Source organism: Ursus maritimus, unplaced genomic scaffold (assembly GCF_017311325.1).
Source record: "Ursus maritimus isolate PB19 unplaced genomic scaffold, ASM1731132v1 scaffold_24, whole genome shotgun sequence".
In the NCBI taxonomy this organism is placed as follows: Eukaryota; Metazoa; Chordata; class Mammalia; order Carnivora; family Ursidae; genus Ursus; species Ursus maritimus.
The window spans coordinates 23,003,706-23,013,788 of NW_024424897.1; the positions used below are offsets into that span (position 1 = coordinate 23,003,706).

Here is a 10,083-nt window from a genome sequence, read left to right on the forward strand (position 1 = left end):
CCTCTCCTAGTCTCTTTTGCTGCTGTTGTGCAGGTCATCCGTTTGGGAGGTGGGTAAGCCTGGGATTTGGTGACATGGAGTAGCAGTCGCCAAGTTTCCTTTCCGGTAGTACTTTGAGATCATATGTCTGGTGTGAGTGTGTTTTGGGGGGGGGGGTAAAGTGTGGGGGGGCGCAGATCCAGGCACAGGCCCTGCCGGAGAGCACACATGCCCATGGGCCTGAGCAGGTGAAGCTAACCTATAGGTCCCAGCGCCCCAGCCAGTCCCCCTCTGCTCCCTCCCAGGTCTGTCCCCTGAAAGTCTGCCTCACCCCTGGCCAGATACTTTCCAGTATCTGTAAGATTCAGCCTGGGGAACCCATGGCTCCATGGCTCAGGGTCCCCTGAGCCCAGGGCATGCAGGGTAGGGTTTGGGGCCGAGGGTGCTGCTTCCGGAGAGAGCCTCCTGCGTGGGGAAAGGAAGAGAAACTTGCCCCTGGTATTTGTTTAGTAAGCAATGCTGAGTGCGCCCTGCCTGGGTCTGGCATGTGAGAGTGTACCCCCATCTTTCCTTGTGGGGAGCTGCTCCGTCTGGGGACCAGGGAGGACCTCTGTATGGAAGGGCTGTGTCATCAGGACAGCCAGGAGGTGTCAAAGGGCAGATACCCGGTGTGGGGCCTGGGGAGGGGGAGGGGAGAGTCCATGCTGGCCCCAGGGGGGGTTGGCATTCAATCTAGGCATTGCTAGGACATTCTTCCTTTCCAGTGATTTCTGTGGGGTAGCGTGGGGTTGAGGGACCTGTCCACCTAAAAAAGCTTCAAGTTGCTGAGCTGTTCTTCCTTCTCTGGGATGAGCCCAGGAAAGTTGACATTTTCTTTTAAGGTGTGGCCTTTATCCCCTAAGCTTTCTGAGAATTCCTCTCTTCGTCCCCCAACCCCAGTCCCCTCTGAGTGCTCCCAGGCACAGCCCAGGCTTCTAGTCCTGTCAAGTCTGGACAGGGGACCCAGAAGATCCTATCCAGGCCCCTTCCTGCACAGACAGGGAAATGGGCTCAGAGACAGGAAGAGACTCTTCTGAGGTTACACAGCCCACCTGTCGCTGGCAGAACGGGCACCCGAACCCAGATGGTATCTGCCTGGGTTTCTTTCTCCAGCCCGTCTCTGCCGGGAGGAAAAACAGCCACCTACACTGTCCAGAGGCCTTGATGCGTTCAGAGTGCTTTCACTTCCATTCTTTCACTGCGTGCTACGTAGGCCAAGAGGTCTCCCCATTCACAGCTAGGGGACGGCTGGTGGCTTGCCCTTGGCCACACAGCAGACCTGAACTTGGGCCTCTACTCTCGGGTGCGCAGGAAGCCCTCCCACCCTGGGGCCTGGCCCAGGTCTCCCTGCCACCTGCTGCCAGGCCCCTGCCCTTCCAGTCTCGAGGGGCGGGGTGGACACAGCATCGGCCAGCATCGGAGCCGGTGGGTGCGGGGCTGGCTGTGGGCTGCCTGAAGGCTGGGAAGGGGGTGTCTCAGGGGATGCGTCCCTGCGAGGTCACCGTCACTACCCTTGTGGCTTCCTTCTTCCCTTTATGTTCTTGCTGAATAATTTTCTCTTGACAAGTCTTGTTGTCTCCCTTTTAGATCCATAAACCTACTTTCTTTTATTATGAAAAATTCCAATATATACAAAAGTACAGGAAAAACCTCCACCCACCCATCACCCAGTTTCAACAGTTGTTACCGCTGGTCCAGTCTTGTTTCTTCTTTATCTTCACCTCGCTTCCGCCTCCCACCCCCAGTCTGCAATTATGTTAGTGATGGCGTTAAGTATTTAGTAAGTAAATCTAGGCATTATATTCTTTCATCCTTAAAATTTCTCTATGCACCTTTAAATTTGGCTTTTTAAAAATTTATTTATTTATTTACGTATTTATTTATTTATTGCGGGGAGGGGGAGAGAGAGAGAATCCTAAGCAGGCTCCACACCCAGCACGGAGCTTGATGCTGGGCTCCATCTCATGACTCCGAGATCATGACCTGAGCCAAAATCAAGAGTTGGACGCTCAACTGACAGAGCCACCGAGGCGCCCCTAAAAATGGCTTTTTTTTTTTGGACATTTTATTTATTTATTTGACAGAGAGAGACAGCGAGAGAGAGAACACAAGCAGGGGGAGTGGGAGAGGAAGAACCAGGCTCCCAGCAGAGGAGCCCGATGCGGGGCTCGATCCCAGGACCCTGAGATCATGACCTGAGCAGAAGGCAGAGGCTTAACGACTGAGCCACCCAGGCGCCCCTAAAAATGGCTTTTTTTTTTAATGTTTTTTTATTATATTATGTTAGTCACCATACAGTGCATCCCCGGTTTCCAATGTAAAGTTCTAAAAATGGCTTTTTAAAAGTAAACACAACAGCATTAACATACCTGAGAAGAAATTCAAAAATATCACCAAATTTCCCTGATCATTTCGTAATTGCGTGTGCTCGCGTGCCTGTGTGTGTGATAATCCTCTCACTTTCTGTCCATCCCGAGGGACTGCGTGGGTCGGACACTGTGAGGTCCCCGTTGGAAGGGGGCAGTGGCCCCTCACCATTTTCTTTGATGCCTCCCCTTGAATCAGACCTCAGGGGCCCCATGGTGGGGTGGGGGGACAGAGAACACTGCCCCCAATTCAGTCCCACCAGCCCCATCGCCTGGGTCCCTGAGCTTGGGCTCCAGTGATCTGGGAACTCGGCGGCCATTTCCTTCCACTACTGGCTTCTGAAGAGCAAGGCTTGGGCGCAGAGAACAGCACCCTTTCTCTCCTGTGTGGAGGGTTGGCCTGCCCCTCCGTGGGCTCCAGTGACCTGCCAGTCACCACCACATCACCCACGGCCTTCTTCCTTTTTGAAAAATCCTTCCAGTCCAGGCCCACCCACAGCCGCACGGCCTTTTGCCTTGGGCTGACTCACTCCCTCCCAGATCCTTCCTCTCCCACCCACCCTAGACCCATTCCTCAGTATGGACAAGTGACACAGTCACTCTCTCCTCCATGGGCAGCAACAGGGTGCAGCGGGGGGCCTGGGGGGCATTTCCCAGGGCCAGAGACTGACCCGGGCAGCTCAGATGCGGCGGGGAGGGGAAAGTGAGATAAAATGTTGGACTGGCCAGGGGGAAGGGTTGGAGTTCAAGTTTGTGTATTTGTGGAGTTTCGCGCGCCCACCCCGGACCTGGGCTGTGTTTCTGTGTGGCACTGTGTGTACTGGGAGTGTGTCGGTGTGCATAGAACAGTTGATGGTAGACATTCTCAGCAGAGGAAGAGAGAGGCGGGTGTCTGTGCGTGTGGGTGTGTGGGTGTGCATTCATTGCTGGCAATCCCCACTTTTCTGGGTGTGATTAGTTGATTATTATAATTAAGATAACTTTGGGTAGCTCTGTTGTTAAGTAGCTCAATTTGCATGTGTGTGTGTGTGTGTGTGTGTGTATTAATTTAGCGGTGGAGAAAACAGTTTCAGTGCCGCCTGATCCTCAATCACTGGCCTCACAGCCATTGTGGCCTTCCCTACATTCTCGACTCCGAGAACTTTTTAGATCTTTAAAACAATTTTATTTTCTTGCTGAGGGGAGGGGCTTTAAGCCTGCTTTAATTTGGACTCACTGGCTTCATTTCTCTTGGGGCAGGTGGAAACAGCTTTCCTTTCTGTTGGCCCGTTGGCTAGTGGCTGTGTGATTTCCACTGAGTTGGGTCTGAGGCTGGTGGGAGGAGGAGATCCAGGACCCTGAGCGCCGTTTGCATTTCCGGAGGTCCTAGGCACTCTGGAACAGCTTCCTAAAAAGCGCTGCTAATTTACATGCCCACGAAGCGTGTGCGAGAGGACCCACTTTCCCACGCGCTCATCAGCATTCGAGATCAGTTTTAAAACATCTTGCCAACACGACTGACACAAAAACTCCCTCCTTGTACTTCGTACGTCATGATGGTGCGTTGGAGCCTCTCCGAGGTGCTCAGGATGGGGGGGGGGGAGGGCCCTGCGAATCATTTCAAGCCCTGAGCAGCAGCCGAGGACTTTAGAGTCGTGGGCCCTGTCGTCTGAGGGCAGAACGGTGAGTGGTCCTTTTGGAGAGAGCTTAGGTTGGCACCTGACCCTGTTCCTTCCCAGCAAAGTGTCATGTAAATCAGGGGCTATTTTGGGATTCCAGCTGGTGGAGATTCTAGACTTTTAGGATGAAATGAGACGTCCCTTCTCGTCTCCCTTTCCCCCATCCTCTTCCGGAGTCTCCTGCATTTCCCTCCAGCAGAGATAAGCGGGGTGGAGGGATGGACGCACAACCTGGGAGACCCCCGACTCTGCTCTCTCACCAAAGAGCCATCTGCTAGGCTCTCCGATCCTCGGTTTCTTCAAGTATAAAATTGGAAATAACATTTTACATTTCAGGTGAACTGGCAGCTGCTAAGTCGAGGCCCATTGAATATAGTCCTTCTCTTCCTTTAGTCCTACAAGGTGGATAGGAACCGGTTATAGTCCAGAAAACGAGGGCAAGCCTGACCGCTGTCATACAATGAGCTGGTGGGTAGAGATGGGATGAAAATATTGTCTCTGCCTTCATTGTTCAAGATCTCATCCCTAACCTTTGGTTTCTCATGTCAGCTGGCCTGCTGAGCCTCTGGGACCCGGAGCCTAGGGCTAGAGATCCGGACTCTTGCTTGGGGTCCTTCCGGGGGACCAGCAGGCTTTGCTCGCTCTGGGCTGCGAAAGGATGGGGTGGAGGAGGGACCGGATGAGCTGAGTTTCACATCTTTCAAACTTCTTCACAGCTCTCAGAGGAAAAATGGATAGGAGTTATGGTCTCCATTTGTGGGTGAAGAAACTGAGGTTTGGTTGGGGGATTACTTATTCTAGGGGATGGGGCCAGTAAGTCTCTCTCTCTCTTTTTTTTTCCCCTCGGCATAGGAGAGTCTGAAGAAGACAGGAATGTGGGGAGACCTTCCCAAGATTATTAAGGGTGTTGCTCTGGGATCTTCTGGGGACTAGGGTGCACCCAAAAGTGTTCCCAGGCTTCTGGAACTCTCCCTCCTCCAGGTTTCCTGACTCATGGACTGGTGTCTTTCTGCCCATCCGGCATGACTTGTTGTAGGAGGAGAGGAGAGGGGTGTGGGAATGCAAGGTCGTTCTGACGAGGGTTTGATTCTGCCATTCTGAAAATTCTGCTCTTCTTGCTTGGGTTAGAAGAGAAAAGCTTGGCCATTGGACTTGGTGATGGGACTGGTGCTAGTAGAGATGGTGGTTGTAATAGTGGTAGTAATGGTGGAGGGGATCATCGTAGTGATGGTGATAATGGAGTGGATGGTTTGGTGATGGGGACAGTGATGGCAGAGGTGTGGTTGTAAGTGATGGTGGTGGAGGTGGTGGTGACGGTGGAGACGGTGGTCATAGTGATGGTGGTGATGGGGGTGTTGGTGGAGGTGGTGGTGATGGGGCCGGTGGGGGTGGTGATGGCGGTCGTAGTGATGGTGGTGATGGGGGTGTTGGTGGTGATGATTGTTGTAGTGATGGGGCCAGTGGGGGTGGTGATGGCGATCGTAGTGATGGTGGTGATGGGGGTGTTGGTGGAAGGGGTGGTTGTAGTGATGGGGCCGGTGGGGGTGGCGATGGTGGAAATGGCAGAGATGGTTGTGGTGGGGGCAGTGCTTCCTTCTCTGAATCATGACTCTGGCACAGTGGAAGAGAATGCAGCATCCCAACATCAACTTCCTCCACTTTTCCCGGGAAACAGGACTTTGAGTGTGAGGGTTGTGCTTAATAGAGTTCTTTTTTGGGTGGATGGAAAGCTCCATCTGGGATTTTAGGTACTTCTCTGAAGGCTCAGGGCCTGGGGCAGGGCCATACTGTAGACATCAGGCCCAGGAGAATGGGGCAGGGAGAGCCTGGGCGCCGTAGGGCTGGGAGCGTGTTGGAACAGTGAGGGCCGCAGTGGAGAGGATGGGTTGGGGCCTGAGACCACACCAGGGCTTGGGGGACTGAGGCATGAGGCCTCCTGGGAAGTGGCTGTGGGGGGCTGGCTGGTGGCTTTGCTCCCCACTAGGAAGCAAACTAAGGTTAGGGACAGTGGCGCGCAGCTAACGTCTAGCAACAGACGCTCTGAAAGAAAAACATTGAAAAAGCCCCGATTCACCGTGTTGGCTGACTTCCGTGGTGTAAATGCTCCTGTGACGGCTGATTTCGAGCCGTGCACGCGGCCTCACTGACTGCAGAGTCGGGAAGAGCTGGGCAGTCGTGCAGCTGTCTAGTATTTCCGTCCTGCAGGAACAAGAGATGTAAGTCACTTCAAGAGCAGAGATAACAGTGAAATGCAGTAACCGAACTGAGAAGTGGTGATTTTTGAGTATTTATGACCTTGGCTTATGATGCAATGTATTTAATTGTAAGTTTATATAATTTAATTTTGAACTATGGAGGTATGTAACAACTGGCTGGCACACTTCCTGGTCATTTCCAGTCGGTTCTCTGGCGGGATGGAAGCCGACTCCAGCACATGACCCAAAGCCTTTGTGCAGGGGTGGCCGTCTGCGAGGCTGGGGGCTGACGGTTGTCGGTGGGTCTCTCTGCTCTCCCCAGGCGGATGTTCCCATTCTTGTCATTTACTGTGGCGGGGCTGGAGCCCACCAGCCATTACCGGATGTTCGTGGACGTGGTCTTGGTGGACCAGCACCACTGGCGGTATCAGAGCGGCAAGTGGGTGCAGTGCGGAAAGGCTGAGGGCAGCATGCCAGGTAGGAGCGCCCTGGGTAGCGGTGGGCACTCTTTTTATCCGAGACTGGGCGCCCCCTGGTGGATCCAGGAGGAACCCCCAAGCCCTTGCCCCCCTACACCTGAGATTTAATTCCCCATCCCACCCTTATCCCCTCCCACTTCTCACTCCCATTCTGTTTGTCCTCTCTTCTCTATTGCACGTTAGCCTGTCCTCTGCTCAGTCCTCTGCCCACATCTCCCCTTGTCCTGCCCCATCTGGTCCTCCCCCTGCAGCCTTTTTTGACATCGGCCTCAGAAGAGGCAAAGAAGCCCCACTTCGCCTGGGGGTCTGGTCCCCGGGGGCTCCGTGCCAAAGAGGTTAACTGTCCGCAGGAAACCGCCTCTACGTCCACCCAGATTCCCCCAATACTGGAGCTCACTGGATGCGCCAGGAAGTGTCATTTGGGAAACTAAAGCTCACGAACAACAAAGGGGCGTCTAACAATGTGACCCAGGTGGGACTCCTTGCCATCCTCCACCCCTTCTGGTTGATTCTGTTCTGTAAAAGTCACTTTTCTTTCTCTCTGGCTCATTCTTTTCCACACGCCTGGGGAGGGGGGAGGATAAGGTGGGAGGGAGCTAAATCTCAGGGACAGAGGTGGGGTGGCATTCAGGAGGACACGGGCCAAGGCAGCCCTGGGGGTTTCTTTGCCGGACCCCAGGCTGCCATCACCTGTGCACCGTGCTGGGCATGGAGTTGGTGCCAGTGGCCCCCAGAATGGATGCAGAGTCTCTCTGAGTTGAGCAATACTGTTAACAGAGCCCCATCCCTGAAACGGGCTGCTTGTGCTCATCCCTTGGTCACAATGCACATCTGGGGGGTAGGAGACGGGGCAAGAGGGCAGAGCTGGTGCCCTGGAGAGGCTGGGGACTGGAACTAGGGGGCCTGGGGGAAGTTCACGGTAGCAGGACAGGGCAGTAGACACGGTGGCCTCAGGATCCCTTTCTAGCGGGGCCATCAGGCCAGCCACGGTGGGGGTAGAGGTCCCTTCGACCCCCGCAAGCATCCGGTTCTCTCTTAGATGATCGTGCTCCAGTCTCTCCATAAGTACCAGCCTCGGCTGCACATTGTCGAGGTGAACGACGGGGAGCCGGAGGCGGCCTGCAACGCTTCCAACACGCACATCTTCACCTTCCAAGAGACCCAGTTCATCGCCGTGACCGCCTACCAGAACGCGGAGGTGAGGGCCGAGAGCCGGCCTGAGCTGCGAGGGGCAGGAGGGGAGAGTGGGGCCCACGGCCTTCCTCGGTGGGAAATTCAGAAGTTCCCTAGCCCCTGACTCAGGACTCAGGTGCCTCTATTTCCCCTCTCTCTCTAGATTACTCAGCTGAAAATTGATAATAACCCTTTTGCCAAAGGATTCCGGGAGAACTTTGAGTCGTAAGTGCCGCTGGGTTCCATTCATCAAGGACCTCCTCTTGGTTCCTCCGGAGACTTGACTTCAGACGTGCGCCCAGCATGTCTCCTTTCTGCCCCTGGGGGTGGGAAGAGGTGGGATGGATGCTTGGAGGGCGGCGAGGCCAGGGAAAGAGGGTCCAGGGAGGGGCGTGCAACACACAGGCTCACAGGTGACTGGTTCTGTTCGTGACCCCTGTTTTCTTGCCTTCTTTTTTTTTTTTTTTTTTTAAGGATGTATGCCTCTGTTGATGCCAGCGTGCCCTCCCCGCCTGGACCCAACTGTCAGTTGCTTGGGGGAGACCACTACTCTCCTCTCCTACCCAACCAGTATCCCGTTCCCAGCCGCTTCTACCCCGACCTTCCTGGGCAGGCCAAGGATGTGGCTTCCCAGTCTTATTGGTTGGGGGCCCCCCGGGACCACAGCTATGAGGCCGAGCTCCGAGCAGTCAGCATGAAGCCTGCATTCCTGCCCTCCGCCCCCGGACCCACCATGTCCTACTACCGAGGCCAGGACGTCCTGGCACCTGGAGCTGGCTGGCCGATGGCCCCCCAGTACCCTCCCAAGATGGGCCCAGGCAGCTGGTTCCGCCCCATGCGGACTCTGCCCATGGAACCTGGTCCTGGAGCTTCAGAGGGACGGGGGCCAGAGGACCAGGGCTCCCCTTCGGTGTGGACTGAGATCACCCCTATCCGGCCAGAGTCCAGTGACTCGGGACTGGGTGAAGGAGACTCTAAAAGGAGGCGTGTGTCCCCTTACCCTTCCAGTGGCGACAGCTCCTCCCCTGCTGGGGCCCCTTCTCCTTTTGATAAGGAAAGCGAAGGCCAGTTTTATAGCTATTTTCCCAATTGAGCAGATGACACAACAGAAAGAGTGTCATCAGGTTGGAGGACACCAAGCAACACAGACCTGCGACTCGGGACTGGGGGGCCCCAGCTCCCTCTGTCCCTTCTCCTTTTGTAGTTGGTTGAGGAAGAGGGGGGCCAAGAAGGCTTCTGGGGTCCACTGGCTGCTTCGGGCCCACAACGACACCTGAAAGGCGTGTCCCCTGCCCCTTCCTTTGTCCTAACTACCGTCATTTACCTGGTGCTGCTTCTGGCTGCGAGTTCCCAGCTGGAGAAAAGAAGAAGGTCTTGGACACAAAGGAGCTTCCTCTCTCCTGTGGGGTGGGGTCGGGGTCAGGGGGCGCAGGCTGGGCTCTGGAGACTCGGCTGTCTTCCTCCGTAGAATGAACTTCGGGCAGTTCTGTTTGTGTGTGTGAAAATAAAGATACCGTGGATTCGACGCCAGCTGGCCGGCCAGCAACACAAGAGGACTCCGGTGACTTTGGGGCGGCTGGCCTGGGCCCCACCTGCTGGGAGCCAGTGGGGTCCCGAGGAAGGGGCTGGGAAGGGGGGGTTGGTGCACACCTCAAGAAGCAACGTCTTGGGGTGGGGGGTGGTTGTGTGTGTGCACGCGCGCTTGTTTCTTTTTCTTTTTTATTATTATTTTTTTGGACCGGGGAGGCTATTTATTGTACAGAGAGTGATGTCTGGATGTATTTCTTTTGTCTTCATCACTTTCTGAAAATAAACATGAAACTGTAGAATGTGTCCTGCTTTGGTGCCCTGGAGGGGGGCGCGGATGGGGCCTCCCCTGGGAATTGCCAGGGGCACCTTCTCTCTCCAGCAGCAGCTGAAGTTCCCAAGAACCGGAGCCTCCTAGAAATCCGGAGAGGCTTTGCGGAGGGGACGAACAGAGCTAAAGCGAGGCCGCACGTGCTACCTCTGGCGCTCGGGTCGACGGTTGATTCCACCGCTTCAGGCATCTGGGGACAGAGAACAGTCCCTCTGTCTGTGTAGCGCCTGACTGTGGAGGAGGGCAGGGAGGGCAAGACCAGAGGACCCGGCCGGGTGGGGCTGGGGGCTCTGCACGGAGGAACAGCCTTGATTTCTCTCTGCATTTCTAGCAGCT

The 10,083-nt window shown here is 55.2% G+C and overlaps 1 protein-coding gene across 1 annotated transcript in view; it reads left to right on the forward strand.

Annotated features, from left to right (window-relative positions):
* TBX21 (T-box transcription factor 21) overlaps positions 1–9,715 on the forward strand; it is a 14,363-nt gene extending 4,648 nt beyond the window's left edge. Inside the window, exons 2-6 of the mRNA XM_040640733.1 lie at positions 6,560–6,714; positions 7,067–7,188; positions 7,756–7,914; positions 8,053–8,114; positions 8,364–9,715. Coding sequence (XP_040496667.1) covers positions 6,560–6,714; positions 7,067–7,188; positions 7,756–7,914; positions 8,053–8,114; positions 8,364–8,982 — 1,117 coding nt within the window. The 3' untranslated portion in view covers positions 8,983–9,715. The remainder of the gene's footprint in view (positions 1–6,559; positions 6,715–7,066; positions 7,189–7,755; positions 7,915–8,052; positions 8,115–8,363) is intronic.
* The last annotated feature ends 368 nt before the right edge of the window (positions 9,716–10,083 follow it).